This window comes from Chenopodium album, chromosome 2 (genome assembly GCF_948465745.1).
Source record: "Chenopodium album chromosome 2, dcCheAlbu1.1, whole genome shotgun sequence".
Classification (NCBI taxonomy): Eukaryota; Viridiplantae; Streptophyta; class Magnoliopsida; order Caryophyllales; family Amaranthaceae; genus Chenopodium; species Chenopodium album.
Genome location: NC_137835.1, coordinates 21,026,078 through 21,047,924, shown reverse-complemented (window position 1 = coordinate 21,047,924; position 21,847 = coordinate 21,026,078). Strand labels below are relative to the sequence as shown.

The following is a 21,847-nucleotide window of genomic DNA, read 5'->3' as shown; positions in this document are numbered from 1 at the left end:
CTTTTTACTCCTATTTCTTAAATACCATGAAAAAATACAAACAAGAACTATATTTTAGGATGGAGGGAGTACAATATTTATTATTGCGGTTATTATGAAATAAACGGGGCGTTTGGATTGTGGGAATGGGAGTTTGGGGATTAAAAGGTGGGAATGAGATTGATTTGGGAATTAATTGATGGGAATACATGAAAATATGCCAATATCTTGTTTGGATAGTGAGTGGGAATATATAGGAAATAAATAACATTTTACAAAAATACCCTTACTAAGATTATTATTTTATTCTTTTCATTAATGGAAAAATGTCATTTTCCCTCTATTTCCATTCTCATCCATTTATTACCTAACCTCCCTAAATAATAAAATGGTGGAAATTCACCCATAAATAATCTCATTCCCATACCCCTTTTTATTCCCATTCCCACCAAACAAAAAGGCTTATTTTTTCAATTGGGATTAAAATTCCCAATCCCACTTGCCAAACACCCCGAAAGGTACTATTACAAAGATATAGTTGTATCTATCTCAAATTCTCAATAGCCAAGATGAGGTCATTTCCCAAAATTACCAAATCAGTTTAGGACTGATAAAATTATAATCAATCTGCGTTCTGCAACATAGCTAACATCTGTCATCTTTACTTTCATTCACCTAAAGTTTTTTTCTGTTTCTTACACTCCCTCCCTTCTTCTTCTTCTTCTTCTTCTTCTTTCTCCAGCAATTTTATTTTTACTCTTTGATACTTCTTCAAATTTAGGGCAACACAGAAAATAAACAACAACAACAAAATGTTCAAATCCAAATTACAAGAGTATTGTCAATCAAAAAAATGGAATCTTCCAGAATACTCGACTACAAGAGAAGGGCTTGATCATTGCCCTCAGTTTCAGGCTACTGTAACAGTAAATGGCTCAACTTTTACTACTCCAAATCCCTCCAAATCTTCTAAAGAAGCCCACAATTTGGTTGCTAACATTGCTTACCAACATCTTACTGGTAATTTTTGCTTCATTTTTTTGTTGTTGTTGATTTTTGGGGTTTTTCAATATTTGGTTAGTTATCTCCAGGTTGGTTTGAATGTTTGATTATGTTTTGGATTGATTTTCTGCTTTAAATTGTCTGAAATATCATGTTTGGGGAAATTATACTTTTTTTGGATTATATCGAGGTGGGTTGGTTTTTGGGTTATATTTGTGATTTTGTATCAATAATTTTTAATGGTTATGTAATTATAAGAATTTAGAGCAACTACAATGGTTGGCTAATTTATTTAATAGCTTGACATGCCACATCATCTTCGGCTATAACAATTCAAGCTATTTGTTGCTCCAATGGTTAAGCTAGTAGTAAATTAATTTATTTATAAATTAATAATATTTTTTATCTAATAAATATTTTCCAAGCTAATTAGCTCTACAAAGCTAATTTGCTTGCCAAAGCTAATCAACAAGATGTGCAACAATGGTGTAACTAATAGCTTAAGATTTTTAATATTTGCAAGCTAGTCCATTTTTCCAACCATTGGAGTTGCTCTTATAATGAATGTTTGCACTTATGAGCTGAAAAATTGAATGGAAATTATTATATTAGAACAGACTACTCCCTCCGTCCCTAAATTACATTTCTATTTTTAGCATTTATTCCTCACATAATAAAAAGGAGGAATATAATTTAGGACGGAAGGAGTAGTAACTATTACGGAGTACGAGTACTTGTTTATTCAAAAAAAAAAAAAAAACTTTTTGAAAGAAAGATAGAGCATATATTAATAAAACTTTACTTGTATATATATACAAAGTATATAATTATTTTCATTTGGTTCATTTTACGTTATTTTTGCTGAATTGAAATTATATTACTAAAACTTAAATTGTTCTTACTAAACGGAAATTAGTTTAACTGATTTTTAATTATATTTATTCTTTAAAGTCATTGATTTTTATTTAAATGAAATTATTTATACTTAAATGAAACTATATATACCAAATATTTTATTTTTAAGGTAGAGTGAACAGAGCCTGCATTTGAATTACACACTTTAGAAAAAAAATTTGGTATTTGAATCACAGTAGCGGTTGTGATTTTTCTTACTTGTCATCAATTGTGAAGTATTGTGAGAAACAGTTGATATCAACTAGTTTGTTTTTGCTGGAAATGACAGTTTAGGATAAGGCTTTGCATGATACAGAAAGGGTTGATTTTATATATTTCTGAGATCTGAACTCTGAAATTCTGTTTGGATGCCCAAAATAATCTAGTAATGGTTGAGTGAATTTTGGCATACATTTGATTAAACATGATTGTACATCTCATACCATGACTTTTCCTGTGGGCGAGGAAGGGTATGTGTGTCCTGTAGTTCTGATATCTTCTAGAAGTAGTGAAGGGTAGGAGGAAGAGTTAGCAATAATAAAAAGGAGATTAACTAGTTCTTCAAAAAAAAAAAAAAAAAAAAGGAGACTAACTAGGAAGAAGGGTAAAACTGAAAGATGTTCAAGTGCCCTTTAGATTGCAGCTGGAACTGGATGCAAATCTGGTGGGTTAAGGATAATCTGAAAGATGGGTTCAGAAATGATGCTTGGCTTGCTAATCCTAAGGGTTACTCAGTTGCTAGTGGTTATGCTTGGTCAACTCAGGATTCTAGTACAGTTGACTGGTGTAACTGGGTTTTGAATAGGTTTAATGTTCCTAAACACAGATTCATTTGCTGGTTGGTCATGTGGAGAAGGATTAAAGTTAAATCTTAGCTTGCAAAGTGGGGCATTATGAGTGATGATCTTTGTCCTCTTTGTAATCTTGAGCTGAGACTATTGATCATCTATTTTTTTTTTATTGCTAGTACAGCAGGAAGTGTTATTCTCAGTTGCCTAATGAGATTAGGGTCCAAGTTAATCTTGTGCGTATTGAGGATTGTAATTCTAAGCTGGATCAGGTTTCAGGGAGGTTCAGAAGGAGAGTCATTCAGAGCTGTTTTGCTGGCTTATTTACTGCATTTGGCAGCAGAGGAACAAGGTGGTTTGGGATAAGTGTCTGAGATGTCTAGAAGCTGTGACCAAGGACTTGATATTTGTAGTTTTTCAGAAAATCAGCTTTGTTACTTTGTTACTCCTGTTAAAACAAGCAGGAATAACATAAACTGATTTAGGAGTATTTTGTTCCTGGGTAGGACTGGATGAGTTGTTTGATCTGCTTTAGGAGCAGATTTGTAAAGATTGTTTGTTTTGGTGATTAATAATATTCTTTTTGCTTTTTCAAAAAAAAAAAAAAAACAACTAAGAGGAAGAGTTAGCATTATTCATATATATATATATATTTTTATTACTATGCAATTAAAGAACAAAGATATTCGCAACAATATATGGAAATTAACACTTTTATTCTGAATATTTTTGGTTTGATTCTGAAATAATGTTGAAAAGAACAAGTCCTCCCAAATGGGTTTACCTGGCATATTTCATCCATAATAAGTTTAAAATTTGTAATCAATAGTGATATGCTTTATGCTTTTTTTTTTTTTTTTTTAGTTGTATTTAATTTTAATTTTTAACTCTATATTTTGGAGTTTCATGATTATAGATTTTCTACTAAGGCATGAATTTAAATTTTATATTTTTGGTTATCTAGAAAGACTCTCAATTAAGGTAAGGGGCTTGCTCCCTAGTCCCTAATTGTCTCCTTACTAGTGCTTGCAAAATTGCTACAAAGGCATTTGTAAATCAATGGGGAGAGGATTTTCATACCCTGTTTCATAGTCTTAAAGTGCTTTTGTAGAGAAAAGACAAATCCTGATGGCATGTGTTGCTAAAGAATAGTTTGATGTGGCTTGTCCAAAAGGCGTTAAGGTGGTGGTTTCCAAGCTAGATTTTGAGAAGGCATATTTTAAGTGAGTCGAAATTTTCTTGATGTAGCTCGAGTGCAAGGGATTCGGTAAACTGTGGAAGCATTGGAGTTGTGGATGTTTGTCTAAATGTCTATTTTCCAGTTATTGTCATTGGTACCTCTGGAGAGTAGATTTTGACAGCTTGAGGGTTACAATAGGGGGTTTCTTATTTCTGCTTTTCTTTTCACTTAAGTAATTGATTTTCTTGGGAGAATGTTAGAGAGAGGGTGATAGAGAATGAGATAAGAGGTATAAATATGGGGAGTGATAAGGTACATATTTAACATTTGCATGTGCGATGACTCTATATTGTTTTTGGCAGCTGATTTTGACAATCTCAATCAAGTCCTCACAAGGGATACAAAATTTTTGAGGTGATATTAGGATATAAATATTAGCATCTCTAAGTTAGTATAGCAAGGATTTAGCTTGTGCATCCTGATCTTCAGTATAGTTGGGTATTAGATTGAGTGGTGGACTCTTAGTTATTTGGGTTTGTCTCTTGGAGGCAAATTGGAAAACCAAAAAATGGAATCCTTTTGTGGATTCCAACGAGAAATAATGGGTGGAAAAAGGTCTACTTTTCTCCGCGTGGGTTCAATCATGTTTGTCTATTATCCTTCTCTACTATTTATTCAAAGTTTTGGATTTGGTTTTGATTGCAATGTTTGCAAGTAAGATGAGAATAAGGCGATGGACCTTTTTGGCTTTGGTCTTGTGATGTGCACATACAGTGAGTTGGGATTTGGTGTGTCGTACTAAGGACGAGGGAGAATTAGGATTTAGGGTATATTGGTGTCAGGAGATGAGATATTGCTGTTCTTGAAATATGGTTATCGCGTTTTCTTGCAATTTTGATTTCTTTCAGAATAGAGTTATCAAGGGCAAATACGGGTTGCATTAGTAGCTGTGAGAGTGACACATGCGTTCACATTTGTGCCCTTAAAAGTTCATTTCACATGTATCACCCACTTACCCTTTCTTCTCAGTTTAAACGAGGTTCAAAATAGGGTGGGTTCTCGCTTTGTCTTTGGCAAGATTTTGGTGAGATCAACCTTTTTGTATTTGCTTCCCATGTTTATTCCAATTTTCTTCTACATAATGCACCAGGTGTCATGCTTTTAATGCAATGATGCTTGGGATATGCATGACAGGGAATTGGAGGAGCATTTTTCCTTAATGGAAATTTTGGGCTTTCAATTATCTGCAATGGAGACTCTAGGGTGTGGATGGGGCAACTTCTCAAGCCCTATTTACTTGTAAATTGTTTCTAAGCTACTTGATTTAATCCCCTCAGTCCCTCACTATCCAGCCTCTTCGACAACAAAATTTATTTGGAAGGTGAGCTCTTAGTGTGAGGGCCTTTGCATGGACTTTGGCAGTGGGCTGTAATAATACTGTCAACATGCTCTAAAAGAGAAGGCCGGGTTTGGTGATTTCACCAGAAATTTTTATGCTTTGGGGATCTGCTAGTAATCCTTGTTCACATGTATCTCTACATTTGATGTGCCAAGATATCTTTGGAGGGGGCCGTTTTCTTTGTATGAGGAATTGGTTTTCCCTTTAGAGGTTGTGGATTGGTGAGTTTTGGAGGGTTTGGTATGGGTAAGTAATTGTTAAGGAGAAGAAGTTGTGGCACAATGCTTCTGTAGAAATCTTGTGGTATGATTGGTAGGAGCCTACTTCAAGGTTCTTTTCAGAAGTCTTATGTCTTGTCAATTATAACGGGACAAATGATTTGAATAGCATTGTTATGGGCAAGGGGGCTGGGATTTTTGAGAGGTTCTCAATTGTTGAGGTTCAAAGAAACCGGCTTAATATGAAAATTGGTTTCCTTTTAGAAGATTTGTCCTCATTGTTTTGTACTCTTTATTTCATCTGATCAATACACTTTCTTTTTTCCTTTTAAAAAATAAAACATGCCATCAGGCTGGTGCATATTTTTAACTCAAACGTAAAGTTTGTGTTGCGCCTTTAAACTCTATGAAAGTCGAAGCTTGATTTGGCATTGTAGTTGCTCACATAACTTATAGTGGTAATTTATAGGATCTTTTATGTTTTTTTTTTATTTTTTATTATTTTTTTTTACAAACCAGCTTGGTCTACACTGGAATAAATGTACATTGATATATCACAGAAGATTACGACAGCTTAGAACTATTTCACTTTGATTCGCAATTTGCTTCTCATATAGTATTTGCTGGCTGCTGCCAACAAACAGGATTTTTCTTCTGTACTTCACTGCTGGATTCTGAGCTGGGAGTAATTTTGAAATTTTTTTGCAGGTTCTCCTAGTGCAAACAATGCTTTACAAGTTTCACCAACTTATGTTGATGCCCAGCAACCCAAAATGAATGAACCTTTGCAAGCTGCTGCTGGTAGTGATGTAAACTTCTCAAGTCGGGATGATAAGAAATTTAAAGGTGATGCAAAATGTGTGTTTAATCTTTATTATTCTGAATGCTTCTATTTGTTCCGTTTATAATTGAAATTAAACTAAAAACAGATTTATTACATCTTAATTTAAGTCTCTTGTCCCTCCTTTTTCCAAGTGTTTATCGATTGGTCTTAAACATCTCTGATGGTGATTTTAGAACACCTCCACAGTTCTTTACTGAAAGGTGCCTTAGTAAATTCTTTCCTCAATGATTGTTAATTAAAGATACTGCAGAGTACTGTATTTTTGGTTATAATATGTGAAGTATGGTCCATACTGATTGTCTAATAGGAGTTGATTTGTAGTCTTTGATAGTTGCATATACTTGTAAAGGCTGTCTTTGAAGTTATTTAGCAACATTGTCTACTGGTCTTGGCAAAGATTGATGTTGAAGTGTCAGGACATGTATGTCTCTATCAAATGGTAAACAATATGGAAACAATTAGAAATAGACAAATACATAACAAATTAACAATGGTGGGCCGTGGCACAATAATCTATAAGGAAGGAGGAATCGTCCTCCCAAACTTTAATCATCTATCAAACCTGTTATCAATAAGAAATCATTTGTACATTTGGTGTTTCTCCCTTGAGTCACCCTAACTTTGGTATCTCGCACTTGAGCAATCCTAATAACAATATCTCTCCCTAGAGACATTCCATGTTATCTTGAGACCTCCTCTCAATATTTCACACTATAACTCATAGCTTAGTTTTAAAAGGCGCAAGGCACACCAAGGCGCAAGGCGAAGGCGCGCGCCTTTTGTATACAAGGCGCATGTATTTATATGTTTATTTCAAATTAATTTTTACTTTGATTGTACTTAATACCAATTAAAAAGATTCATAATAAATTAAATAATCATATATGTAAATCTAAGGTAGTCTGAATTTGAAAAATGTCTATCATTCTTCAATTTATAACTTAAATCTTAGTTATTTTCCTTGAGGTGCAAAGGCGCGCCTTATCAAAGGCGCTTTGAGGCGCTCGCCTTCCGTAGGTGACTGAGCCTCGCCTAGCTAAAGCTCATTTCCCAGATGGGAGTTAGGCGCAGCTTTTTAAAACCAAGACTCATAGTATATTTATCCCATGTTTACAGGCTAACAATCACGTAGTTCAACTAGAACTAGAATTTCCAACATAATTAAGAAAACTATCTTTTCCTACTTATAGTCAATATATTGTTTACTAACTACTACCGAACTCTTATTGTAAAGCAAAAATAACATTTCTATTTTCTAATACAATACAAGCAACTTATGTTTATCCTATCCTTATACAATTGACTGGAAGAAATTAATTGCTGGACCCTTTACATGACATGGGCCATGTACATGACTCTCTATCCAACATCAAACCCTTCTTCCACCATATTCCATTCCAAACTTCCCTCTTAGTCTCACCCATGCGTTGCTTGTTTGCATCCCTACCTTGCAAACCTACTATCATATGAGATTTGTTGGGCTCCACCCCCCCCTTCTCTTTCCAACAATAAGAAGGAATCTTTTGATTACTATAGCAGGCATTTACATTTTCATTCATACCATACTATTGCAGGCCATACACTGACGCACATTTATCTCACCAGAACTTCCACATGCAGTGTTTGAATATAGAAGTATCACTCTGCCTAATGTCCCTGTTTTTCTTAAATTTAATCTAATTTAATTTTAAATTGATGTATGAAGTGTTTCTTTTTAAGCTGAGTAGTATCTTTGTTCAGTCCACTTGCAATTAATTCAAAGTTTGATATAGCTGTTTATATAAAATTGCAATCTTGCATGCTGGTCTTTCATTTTTTCTTTATTAAATGAAAAGATACAAGAGTATCAAAACACTGTGTCGCAGCATCTAGAATAGAAAAGCCACCCGTTCTTTAAAAATACCATGAGTACGGAAATTGGTGCCTAATGTGGCTTAGTCAAAAAAATTAAACAAACTCAAAAAGTATAAAAGTGCAAAACAAAAATTTGAGTTTGCTTGAGAAGTGAGAATTACTTTCCTTTGACTAAAAAAAAAATAACACAGGTGTTTTACCTAGCTTCGAAGTGGATCCTGGTAAATTTCATTGAAGCAGAAAGCTTCTAAAAGTTGTCTTCTGTTAGAGAAATGGAAATTTAGACATCAAATAGGAGGGAGAAGCCCATTGATTTTTGCAGTGTTTGAGACCTCATATTTCTTGCCCCTTCAAATTGCAGTAATAGACAAATTACCTCATTTTTCCTAAAAGGGTTTTTGCTTGTGGACATGAAGTTTTTTTCTTCCGATGTTTTAAATGATCCTTCTATTGGCTGTTATGAGGCTTCCATTCTTATTCCTCACAGGTTTTGAAGGCCTTGGATTAACTTAGTTGGACATGTCTGTAGGGTTATTATGCCATTTTGGTTTCTGCAAGGACATTGTAATTAGCATTTCTCGTGTTTTCGTTTGCTTTCTTCAAAAAAGGAATTTGAAGAAAGTTTCCTTTCTCCCTTTTTGGAATAAATTTAAGAAGAATAAAAAATTTCATTGCTTAGACATCTCGTTGAGATTATTATTACTATTTTATATTTTATAATATAATGCCTACAGCTAGGAAATGAAAACACTAATCATCATTGACACACCATTTCTAATTTTCTTCATGTGCATAATCATTGGCGAAACATGGCTTGCTAAATTACCTTGTATTATGGAGCATAATTTCAGAGCACTAAAAGTGATGCTTATTACGCTGTACTTACTAGCTACTTACATTTGTGTTCCTTATTTCTATCTAGGAGACTTCAATCTCTTTGGTTGGGATTCGGATGGATATTTGAGCTACTTCATGCTGAATCTAGGCTCAGTACAAAACCTGAAATAGATCTAAGGCATTATGTTCTTTTCAGCACTAAAGTGGGTAGCATCCACACTAAATCTATAGATCTTCCTTTGAATATGCTAGGAGAGCCACATTGCGTGAATTGTGTCATGGGGTGTCAGCTGACGCTCCAAATGGTAAAACTGCGATAGATTGTTGTCTTGGCTTGATTTCCATTTTTATTTGCTGCCCTGCGAACCACAAAAGGTATACTGAGTTACTGTCAAATTGAAAACGTACCATCCTCTTCTATCCCTCTGTGTCATTCTCTTGTTTCCCAAAACCCAAACTTCTGATATCCTGTGATGGATCCGAATTTGGGTCAGCCCATTAAGGTCTATACTCGAAGGGCCAAGATGGGTCAAGTTCACAAAACGGGTCAAGTCCACAAGCAAGTCAAAAGCAACGGTAACCCAGGGGAAGCAGAAACAGAATTAGAGGAACAAGAGGAGCAGTAGCTTTTGGCAAGGAAGTCAATTCGGGAAAGAGGCAAGATTGAAAAGGAAGATACACCACTTTAGTAACCATAGCAAAAAGATTGTTGTTCCCTAAGCTTTGGAGGTCAACCATTATTTGTTTTAGGTTATGTTTGTGCTTGAGTATAAATTGTAATGTAGAGAGTACTAGCCGTTTATCCAGAAATTTGTTGTGAGAATCCTCATGAGAGTAGTAGCCTAAAGCTACCCTGAGACTAATAGCCTAAAGCTATTACTATCATTGTAACCTTTCGATTTCCAGTATTAATCAAATTACTCAAGCTTACCTTCGATTAGTATTAATTAATCTTAGTTATTGTGTGTGTGAAACCCGGTCTTTGACATATCCTCTTCCTTACTACTTATCTGCTGCATAATGCTGTAGTTCCGGACTTCCGGGTATTGTTGGGATTCTTCTGTGGGATGCTTGGGACTTATATGATAAGACCATGGACCACCTCATGACCGAGAGAGAACTCACTCCAATGTGTGGCCTTTTCCAAATAAGTTAATGTACACGGATGATTCTGGAGTGTGATTGGTTGATGTGTTAGGGGTTCTTTAAATCCTTCCTTGTTTGAATTGCCCCATATATACTCACTCTATCCTCATCAACTATGATAGGAAATTCTTGTATGCTTCAGGCTGCTATTATCTAGTAGGTATATTTATCTTTTCTTTCTTTGATTGTGAAATTGCAACCACCAATTTGTCAGTATTGACTATGTGTGATTATGAATTACTGCAGGAGTATAATTGATTGTAAACTACATAGTACTCCCATGTTCTTTTTTGTTCAACTCACCGTCTCACTTACCGTTTAATTTTCTTCTTTGTTGTTCTACTCTCTTTGCTTTATTCTATTTTTTGGCCTAGCCCTTTACCATCAAAACCCTTCAACCCCACAATTATTACACCTTTCCACACTGTCTCTTACTTTATTCACCTTTCTTATACAAACCCACTTTTTACATTTTCTTTCTTAATTTATCCTACTTTATCTTACACTCATTTACATTCTTAATTTTTCCTTAGCGCTTATTTATAGTAACCGAGTTGAATATTAAAGAATTGAGAGGGAGTATATTTTTATTTGATGACTGGTTGGATACTACCATTTATGATTGAATACATATGTTTATCTGATGAATATGATTGATTACATATTGATGAATGTTTTCTTCTAGATTGATCTAGTAAATTTTAATTATACGCTCAAATTTTTTTGTTAGCAGATATGGCACATTTATATAAGAATCAACTGCAGATCTATGCTCAAAAGAAAAATATCAATCTCCCTGTATACATATCCGAGCGAGAGGGCCCTCCTCATGCTTGTCGTTTTAAATCGAAGGTCATGCTAGAAGGGAAGACTTATGAAAGTTTTGAATTTTTTAGCACTATTAAAGATGCTGAAAATGCTGCTGCAAAAGCTGCGTTATCGTCAGTATCATCTGATGAAACTGAAGAGGTTGGTTATAAACCTATAGGCACTGTGTGGTCATCTACATTCATATTTTCATGATTGATTAACACAATAAACTTGTATTTTGTCCCAATTTGCAGGAAGATCCAGGTTTCTTCAAAAATCTTCTACAAGAATTAGCTCAGAAAGAATACTCTTGTTTACCAGCATATGTTACAACCCGGTCTGGCCCTTCTCATAACCCAATTTTTTCTTCAACTGTTGAAATAAATGAGCAGTCCTTTACTGGACAAGAAGCAAAGGCTAAAAAGTTGGCAGAAATGAATGCAGCGAAGGTTGCCTATATTGCTATGAAAGAACGTAAGATACTTTGAAATTGACCATTTTGATTACTTGTTTACGCATTTTTTTTTTATCATAAAATCTACACCATAGGGTTTAATTTGCTATTAGAGATGATATTCTGGTGAAGGTTGATATTGATTTATCTGGGCTTAAAAGAATCGACATGACGACATGTGGTAGATATGTAATGGGGATAAAATTCCATATTTGATTTATGCTTGCCTGCGCTTTTATGATTTGTCAACACTAAATACCATTGTCTGATTCCCTTCTGTCTTTTGTTCATTTTATTTATAAGATTTTCGATTGCAAAGGTTTGGACTGTGAGGCCGGATTCAGAAGAGGGTACACCTACTGGTTAGATAGAGTTCAACTTACTCTCTCTATCAAGCAAATGCCCAAATTCAGCTAACAGACTGTTCATTTACATCTACTTTTTGACAAACTTCATAGGAAAACATGGGAGCCCACCTTTGACCTCAAATTCAACTGCATCTAGCCACCAACAATGGTGGAGGTTGGAAGAGTGCCATCTTCTATCTCATATAACCTACTAGCCATTAACAATAAAGTTGGAGGTTTTGATCCAGCACATAATCTTCTGTTGCTATTTTAGTAACAAATTGACACCCAAAGAAGATTGTAAACAAAATGGCAGTAGACTGAAAGTTTTTGAAGTCTTGTGATATGATACAGCTAGAATTAGTTAAATAGAGCTAATTCAATAATAATCACAAGTTTTGTAATAAAGAGAGTTTGTTACAAGTTGTTAGAAAGTGGAATAGTTAGTTAATTTCTTTTAGTGGAAATATGACGTGGAAATCCACTATATAAAGATTGTAATACTGTAGCTCAATTCAATTAATACAGAAAATCAATTCTTCTTCCCTATTTCTTCTCTGTTTCTCTCTCTTCTTTCTCTCTCTAAAAATACCCTCATTTCCGCCATTGGAGAAGCTTCAAGCTACCTCCACTATCATGATATATAACTATCTGTTCTTCATAATCTCTCTTCAATGAAGCTTATAGAACATTAAGTCTGTAAGTTTTTGCAATGGCTTACGTCCGGAGTGCACAAGAAGGCCCATCTCCCTTCTGATTTTTATTAAGGGGGTGTTTGGTTCAAGCATCTAAGGTATGAGGTATGGGTTTAGAATGAGTGAAACCCATACCTATTGTTTGATTTTATAAATTTTAATTTTGAAACTCATACCTCAAACCTCCAAGGTATGGGGTTTTGAAACCCAAGGGGGGAGGTGGGTATGAGCCATACACATACCTTTAGCTTCAAATTAAAGAAAAAATATCATTCCCAACTCAAAACCAAACAAATGGAATTAAGTATCAAGTTCCAAACCCATACCACCCTGGTTTCATTCCTCATTCCAAACCAATACCATTATTTGAACCAAACGCACCCTAAAGGGAATCTAGTTGTTATCCTGATTAATATTTGTTTTGCTCGATTGAAACTGATCTTAACTGTTTTTTGGTTTTTTGTTTTTTTACCTATTTTTTTAATCTTTGTTAAATGAGGTTCTTGATATCTACTGATTACACTTGATTTTTACTGGTTGCAACTGACTATTACCTTTTACTTACTAACTGAATTACGCTGGCTATTAAATTTTTGGGTTGGAAAGAATGGGGACGAAATGGTGTCCAGTAGTTTTTCTACGTCTGAAGTCAACTGTCAGCATCATGGATAGACTTGATTTTTTGACTGAACTTACAGTCTTTGCTGGTGTCAGCTACAATTCATGTTGGAAAGGTGCTAATAGTAGTATAAGTTATTGCTCATCAGAAATGTGATCTGTGCTAAGTTTTAACCGAAGAGAATCTTGTCTAATTAGTCAAAAACCCCAATATGCTTGCACCAGCTGCAAGATCCAGAAGCTGAAGTTTGTCAACTCAAAACCATTGTTCTATCTAGATTGACAAAGCAGCTTGCACTAAAAATGAGGTGATTACATCTCTTCAAGAACTTACTGCAAATTTGGATCTAGTTGATCGTTTGGGATATTATATACAGTAAAACAAACCCCTGAATGGAGAAAAGAACAACTAATGAGCCAGAACCTTCCTCAATTCCTTAATGAGTTTGTGTGTGTGTGTGCCCAAATTTGATCTGGTTGATTGGTTGGGATATTACATACAGTAGCACATACACCTGAATGGAGAAAGGACAACTAATGAACCATCCCAAGTTTGTGTGTGTGTGTGTGTGTTGTGTTGTGTGTGTGTGTGTGTGTATGTGTGTGTGTGATCCATCCAAAACATTATCTGTAAAGCTAAGTGATTTTCATGGCATCACTCTGGGTTTCGTTTGCATATTTTTCTAGTATACTCTTCTCTTGGATTTGGCTGTGTGAGTTTATTTTATCATCCAACACATTATCTGTGAAGCTAAGTGATTTTCATGGCATCACTCTGGGTTTCGTTTGCATTTTTTCTAGTATACTCTTCTCTTGGATTTGGCTGTGTGAGTTTATTTTATCTATTCTCTTTTCAGAATTGAGATGTAATATTTTGCTCAAATTAATTCTGTTAACGCATAGAGCAAATTTTTTTTTTTTTTTGTAGGTAAAGGGAAACCAAACTTGAAACCTGATTCACTGAGCTACCATGTCAATGATGCACCTCCCAAGTCACAATTTGTTCCCATTGCTGAATTATCTGACAAACACATTTCTGCTCCAGATTCCATATCCAATAGAGCTCATAAGGACCTAGTTAGTTGCAACAAAGGTAATCTGTATTATCCTTAATCATAATCATACTCATGACTTTAAATTTGCAGTGTATGTTAATATAAATGTCTGATAGTGAAATGTTATTGATGATTGGATAATGGAACATTTATATGCATCACTTTTGTGAATGGAGCTGCATGTGGAATTAGGTTTAGAAACTTTTGACTGGATATAAATCCATCAAATTAAATTTATGGGAAGGAGAAAAGGGGAAAGTAGGAGTATCTTTATGTATGCTGTATTATATATTTAAATGCTCAAATTCTTTTGGAACTTCAGAACAAGTTTGCTAAGAATTTCGGCTGCAAAAGAAGTTTATGCGCTGGTGATGAGAAGGTGGGAATCTTGAGTGTTGTTAGTTTTTCTGGTAGTTTGCACTTAGCCGTAAAAGGGTTCATAAGTAGGCTATTTTAATTTTTAATTTTTAATTTCTAGCCATTGGGTGCTAAGAGCAACTCCAACAGCAAGCTAATTGCCAAATTAGCTTGCCATGCCACATAGGATTGCAAAGCTATTCTTCCTTCTAGCTAATTTATGCCACAATGGTTAAGCTAATTAGCATTTAGATTTTTCAGCTTTGTTTTTTAAATAATTAGTATTTTATTAGAGACAATTAATTTTTAAGCTAATTAGCTTAGCTAAGCTAATTTGCTTGGCATTAGCTTGGCCAAGCTAATTATTAAACTATCCTCCAATGGTTTGGCTATTAGCTTGAAAATTATTAAAATTGCAAGCTAGTCCCTAAAAGCAACCATTGGAGTTGCTCTAAGAGTTTTTGAGAACTTGTGAGTGATAGATATTATACAGTGTTATGAATCAGGCCTCATATACTACACTGAGTAAGTCCAATATATTCAAGGTCATTTCTGTGTGAACCCTATATAAGACTGATGGATCAGTTGGGGCCCATGTATTATATCTTATGGCCCCCTTAAAATTAGAATATATGGTATTCAAGACACATAAATAACAATAATTATACCTTATCATGTTGGTTGATAATGTTTCATTTTCCCATTTCTGGGTTTGGGTTTTGATAATAACGCCCAGGTTAAATCATGAAATCAAAACACTAGATTTTCTTAGAGATGTTTTGGTTGTATACATAGAAAAATAGATTGTTGTAGATTTTAGTGTTGAATCTTTGATTGATGATTTTGCTACTATGAAAAACCTTCGAGTACGATTTAACTATTTTTTTTGTGACAATAAAACATTAGTACATTTTAATTTTTTCCACCAATCTATTGACTAATAAATCCGGCCCCACGACTTGAAAATCCTGGTTTAGCCCCTGTCTAGGGTCAATTGGTTCCTATATCATTTGTGAAAACTATTGAACTTTTTGATGTTAAAATTGCTCAAACTTTCGTAACCAGCTGTCGTCTTAAGTGATTCTTTAGCTGAAGGGTATTTTTCTTCTCTTCATGCCTAGTATGCATAGCTCCCAAATCAGGGGAAGAGGTTTCTGTCTCTCTTTTTAGGTCTCCTTATAATCTGACCCCTTCATATCTTTCTATTGCATAATTTTTTGTTACCCCCTGCCCCCCAAATAGAAGGGGAAAAAAGAGAGAGATTTGAGCTTCAATTAAAGGTTCCACACTGTAGTTTATTTGATATATCTCTCTTTGTACCGACATAGCTCTCGAACATGTGCCTAATACTCTATTGACAGATTATATTCTTGCTTGCACTCTGAGCAACAGCATAATTAAAAACCAAGGACCAAATGATGCCACAAATTACTTTGTAACAGAAAATTAGGACAATTTTCTGAAAAGGAGTTATATTATATATCATTAGACACATTGTAGGGAATAAATTTCAAGCCTTAAATCCCACTAGCTTGAACCCCACTGTGATCATACACTAAAGTACGGTGGCGTCCAAAAGGGAAGAAGATAGAGCAAAAGAGTCGCCAACAAGTTTTTAGGAACTTGTAAACCGTTCATAGGATGAAGGTTACACCCCTTAACGATCTAAGAGATCGTCAACTCCACAAGGTCTAAAACCAAATAAGGGTTCGGGGATGATGATACAAATCCAACCTAAAAGAGATTGAACCTGCCCTAATAATAGGCCTCTACTTTATTCTGATCGTATTCATGTGCGCTTTCTGATTAACATGCAATCAATAGGTTTAACCCTAAACCTGTTTAATCTATGTTGGTTGAATTTAATGCACAAATAAACTATTATTGGCGATCACTTGAAATTATAATCACAATAATCCTAAACAAGATTATTAATTATCTTATTAAGCATGATTACAAGTACCAATTCTCTTTTAAACATGCATAAAAGGTGTGATCAAGCAATAACAATAAATAATCAAGCAACATAATAAATAATAAAAAATAATAATTATAATCATGAATAAAATAATCATCATCAAAATAATAATAATAATATTCATAATCATCATAAATTATAACAATTATAATCATAATCATGTTCATGTTAATATTAAAGCATAATAAAAATAGCAAGATCATAGGCATAATACTAACAAGATTAATAACAAACCCTAGCATGTCACTAAGCAATAAAAATCAAATCTTTAACCCTAACATGATACTAACAATCATAAATATTAGGAAGAACATAGGAAGCATTACAACAATCATATTTAATATTAAAAATACCCTAGACATGATACTAGGAATATCATAATAACAATGTAAACATGATTTCTACATCATAAATCAATTAAAGCACTTACTTTGATGCTTCGTACCTCTTTCTAATAACAAAATACACACGTTAGTAACTTCAAGGAAAATAATAAAACAACAATTAAATTAAGTAATTGAAATAGAGATTTGGGATCAATCCCTCAGAAATTAAACCTTTCACGTCTAGGGCGAAGGCAACTTCGAATATGGCTAGGTATTTCTAGATCTTGCGAATGCGGAATTTTGTATGAGAAAACAAAGTTTAGAAAAAGAAAAAGATGAATGATTTGGAGAATGCTAAAGAATTAATGACTTGCGAATGAAAACTGATTGTTGATGAGAATTGGTGAAAATTGGTGAACGTTGGTGAATGTTGGTGAAGATTGGTGAATGAAAACGGAGTTTTCAATACGATATTTATAGAGAAAATCAGCCAAAAAGATAAAATAAACAAAACAGAGTATGACGCACAAAAAACAGAGTTGGCGCCAACCCTGGCTACTGGCGCCAACCTTGGCTAACTGGCGCCAGGCACCAACACTAGCGCCAGGCGCCTGGTTCTAGGCGCCAAAGCCTGGGTCAGGCGCCAAGCCTATTTTCAACGCGTTTTCAAAAATTAGATAAGTTTGCCGTACTGGAGGATAAAATCATATAATTCCCTCAAAATGCTATTTGATTTTAATTAAAACTCTGAAAAGTCGAAAGTCAATTTATCAATGCTAATTGAATTAGGAATGAAAAGAACCTTCTAGAAAATTCTAGAAGACTAAAACCATTCCTAATTGCATTAGGAATGATAAATCATATTAGGCCCTCCCCTAGATCATTGGGTCGTATATAAAGCTCAAACCGGCCCAGTTTAGTAAATTGGCCATAACTTCCTCAATATTCATCGGAATTGGGCTTATAATATATCGTTGGAAAGGTCTTGTCAAGCCCCATCCAACTACACTACTATTGGACCCATATCATGGACCAACCAAACTGGATTGGCTGTTTTCTTAAAATAAGTTTTCAAAAACAGAGAGAAGAGAAAAGCAAACTTTCCGCAACACTAGACTTTCCACACTTTCACTTCATTCGATTATGATTCGTTGTGAAAGGTACTCATCACTGGGTTTGGTTTTAGGGAGACACAAATGGGTGTCTACACACATGCTTTGATCTAATTTCATAACCTGGTTTTCCTTTGGAAACAGGTCTTGATGATCTTAATGATCAAAACGAAGTAATTATTTACTGTCCAGAAGGACAACGGATTAAAAGGAACCCTGATCTGACAGGTTTGTGCATAGATCTGTTGAAAGTCTTGAAACTCCACAACATCCTTCCTTTTAAAGGCCTAAAATTTGTGAGATAAATGGAAACCATGAAAGAAATGACAGTGTATTACAGGTGTATTAGAAAAATGAAAAATTAAAATAAATAAATAAATATCGTACTCAAAGGTAACTGCTGATGTCGGTAATATTGCTTTTCTTTCCTTCTTCAGTTGTCCTGTTTTAATATGAGGGAGGAAGGCATTCTACATAAAAGGGAATACATAAAGAAACAGACTGAGCTTTCAGATTTTGAGCTCGTGTACTAACTTGAGAAGTCTAAATCTCTGATTTGATCTCCTATGCATTTGTTCAAATCCATGCATTTACACCACTGGTCATGTTGCATCACATACAACTCTACGTTCAACGTAATTGATGTCCAAAGAAAGCATTTTCCCTTTGTTAGTATATAAATATGTCAAGTAGGGCTCTATTTGTACATAGAGCCCTACTTGACATATTTGTACATAGATCATGACCTATTTGTACATAGATCATGGTATAATATTGGCATATTTATATACTAACACCTTGATTTCTTCAGAAAGGGACTCTTTTTAGTGTTAGTTGACCTAGGTAATATGCTCAAATAGGTTAAATCCTTTTATGTAGATGACAATTATACACATAGAAATTGTTCAGCCCCATTCACAAATAATAGCTTCACTGATATAATCCCCCAGATCTTGGTTAGTCATCTCTACCTTAATTGACAGAAGTATTTATTCTTTTCTGGTGGGAACACAGAAGTTTTATTGTGCCTATGGGAAGCTTTTCAATTAACTTCACAACAGCCATGTTTAGGATGGGAATGATCACAATGATACTTCTAAATAGGCCAAAGATATTTTAACAGTGACAGAAGTGTCAGATTAAACGAAAGGCCAAGAGCTTTCTCAATATTAGGTCTTTATTTATTGACTAAACAAAAAGATGTACAGAATATCTCAAGTCTCACCATTTTTCAGTTGCCTGCTCATTCACGAGCAGGGAACTGTGCTAACAACATCCTATATTGTACTGTTGACTTATAATTTCATTGAACAAACAGTTACCGAATTATTTCTTTCTCAGGTTATATTTGAAGGGAAATGCCCTCACAGACCTAATGGCTGAATCTTTGACTTGCTTTTGTACCTGGGGGTCAAGTTCCCAGAAAATTTGTTGATAGAAGATAAATGAAGTTGCATGTATATTTTCTTTTAATATATTCTATAATATACATACTTGTTTTTTTTTTAATTTTTTTTTTAATAACAGTATTAGGATAATAGAATGACATTTTTCATTTTCTGTCCTCGCAGGAGCATATCACCAGGTTATTATAGCTGAACAGACTGGGGGGAAATCTGAAGTCCACACTAACTTGGATCAAAATAATTGTGGACTGAAGTTGGACACTTCCTCTGGGCCAAACTCATCAAGTGCTCCCATTCAGTCCCCTTCAAGATCAGGGGTCCGCCAGATTGATCAGCCATCACCCAGTTCTGGTGTTATGTCATCACACAAAAAGATCAAAGTTTACCCTGTGACACCCAATATGACATTACCTACAGGAGCCACCATCATGCATAGAGATGAGAAATGGGTTGCAGTGTCCATGGATTCAATCCATGGAAATGTATGAGAGTAATTTATATAGCTGTTTAGTACCCCCCCCCCCCCTCCCTACTGATTTAGGCAGAAAGATGATGTTACATTATACTACATCCTTTTATATATTTGAGCTCCTGCACACATGGATTAAACTTGGTGTGTGTTTCTTTTGTATGTAAAGGATGGATATGTATTGCTTGTAACCTTATTTATGACAAGGAATATAGTCATAGGAACTCTTTTATACATTCCGGTGTTATTTAAATGATATACTACAGGGGGGCGAATTGTAGTATGTTCCAAGTGCCTAATTTTCACGGAATAAAATACCGATTGCTTTTAGTTAGGAACTTAGACAATGCAAAGAGGATTTTACGAGGAAACCATCCCAGGCCTAATTGGAAGTAAAACCTCAACCCTCTAAGAGATTTCAAACCAAATCAATCTACTATAATAGGCCAAAAACTCCAATTAGACCTTTATCACAAGTTCCTACCCGAAAACTTACTACTCGATAGGACCCTATCCTACCCAACCTAGGTCTCGGAATTAGATTCTCACAGCACTCCTAGATTACTATTCACTTGGCTTCACCCTAGAAGCTCACACTTTGCACTCATACAATTATGATAACGAGACTCTTCACGAATTCTCACACCCCAATACATAAAACACTCAAAACCCTTTTTCCCAATAACAAGATCTCAAAGAATAACTCTAAGGGGCCGTTTGGTTGGGGTTAATAATCAAAGGGAAAGGGAATGAACATGTCTCATTCCCTTTGTTGTTGTTTGTTTGTCAATTTTTTCATTCTCATTACCCTTTTTTATTGTTAAGTTTACCCAAAATCAGTCCACATTGATTCCCCACCCCCTCCTAGACTTTTCCATTCCCTTTCCTAAGCCACCACTACACCGCCATACATACACAAGCAATTAGTTACCCCCACTACCCAGCCACCTAGCCGGAACTCCCTATCCTTCGCCGGAATTCATGCGGCTTCCCCACTTTTCGCCGAAATTTGCCGCGGCTTCCCAAATCCTCACCGGAATTCGCCGCAACTACCCCACTCCTCGCCGAGACTTGCAGCAGCTCCTCATCCCTCGCCGTTATTCGCCTAGACCCTGAAATCGAACCTCAAGACACTCGCATCTTTGACTTCGCCGGAATTCGCAGCAGCTCCCCTCACCTGAACACCCTCGCATCTTCGACTAGACCCAGAAATCGAACCTCAAGACAAAGCAAGATTGAGTTTTCTCGGCACTTGGTGGCTAGGGGAAGGGACAACCGGAGATTTTAGAGGGAGGAGATCATTTTCTAGGGTTTCGCGTGGGCGGGGAAAAGTTTTGCGTGGAGGAGTGGGGTGGGGGAGGATCGACGACGGGCGGAAAAGGGTGGGGGAGGATCGACGACGGGCGGCAAGGGGTGGGGGAGGTCGTGGCTGGGCGGTGGAGTGGCTAAAGAAGTAGGAACTAGGAAGATGGGTTGTTGGATGGTGGTGGTGATTTTTGTAAACCAAACAACATACCATATGGAAAGGGTTTCATTCCATTCTCCTTCATTCCCTTTGTTCATTCCATTACGATTACCCCGTGCGAACCAAACGACCCCTAAATATATATCAATGAATAAAGAGATAAAACTAATATGTTGGACACTCAAAATTTGTCTGGAACTGACTAGACAAACTGAAACCGAACCCTAATTGAAACTTTGACCTGGAGGTTTGACTTGGTTTTTTGGTGAAAGTTTAAACCATTATAAGCACGACCACTGCACTTTGAATGAATACATATGAGCATAATTATAGTACACCCAAATTATTCTTTTCGTAAAAAGTTAGTTTTACCTAAAGATATGTTTAAAAGATATTTTCCAAAAGTAAGGGCCTGTTCATATTTACTTATTTTCAGTTCAGTTCAGCTCCAATCAGTTCAGTTCAGTTCAGCTCCAATCAGTTCAGTTCAGTTCAGCTCTTAATTTCCCTCTCTCATAAAATATTCATTTCAGCTTAGTTCAGTTCAGTTCAGTTCAGTTCAGTTCAACTCCAATCAGTTCAGTTCAGTTCAGTTCAGCTCAGTAAATATGAAC

The 21,847-nt window shown here is 35.3% G+C and overlaps 1 protein-coding gene across 1 annotated transcript; it reads left to right on the top strand.

Annotated features, from left to right (window-relative positions):
- The first annotated feature begins 535 nt into the window (after window positions 1-535).
- Window positions 536-20,002, top strand: LOC145584318 (double-stranded RNA-binding protein 1-like). The gene is made up of 6 exons (XM_081641185.1): window positions 536-999; window positions 6,169-6,306; window positions 10,875-11,110; window positions 11,206-11,425; window positions 13,994-14,158; window positions 19,465-20,002. Exons 1-6 carry the CDS (start codon window positions 792-794, stop codon window positions 19,785-19,787), a joined length of 1,290 nt encoding a protein of 429 aa, XP_081497311.1. The 5' UTR covers window positions 536-791; the 3' UTR covers window positions 19,788-20,002.
- Window positions 20,003-21,847: the final 1,845 nt, after the last annotated feature.

Coding starts and splice junctions, on each gene's coding strand:
- LOC145584318 (XM_081641185.1), top strand. CDS start 792: ATGTTCAAATCCAAATTACAAGAGTATTGTCAATCAAAAAAATGGAAT. Junction 6,307..10,874: donor GGATGATAAGAAATTTAAAG/GTGATGCAAAAT, acceptor TTTTGTTAGCAG/ATATGGCACATTTATATAAG. Junction 11,111..11,205: donor CATCTGATGAAACTGAAGAG/GTTGGTTATAAA, acceptor CCCAATTTGCAG/GAAGATCCAGGTTTCTTCAA.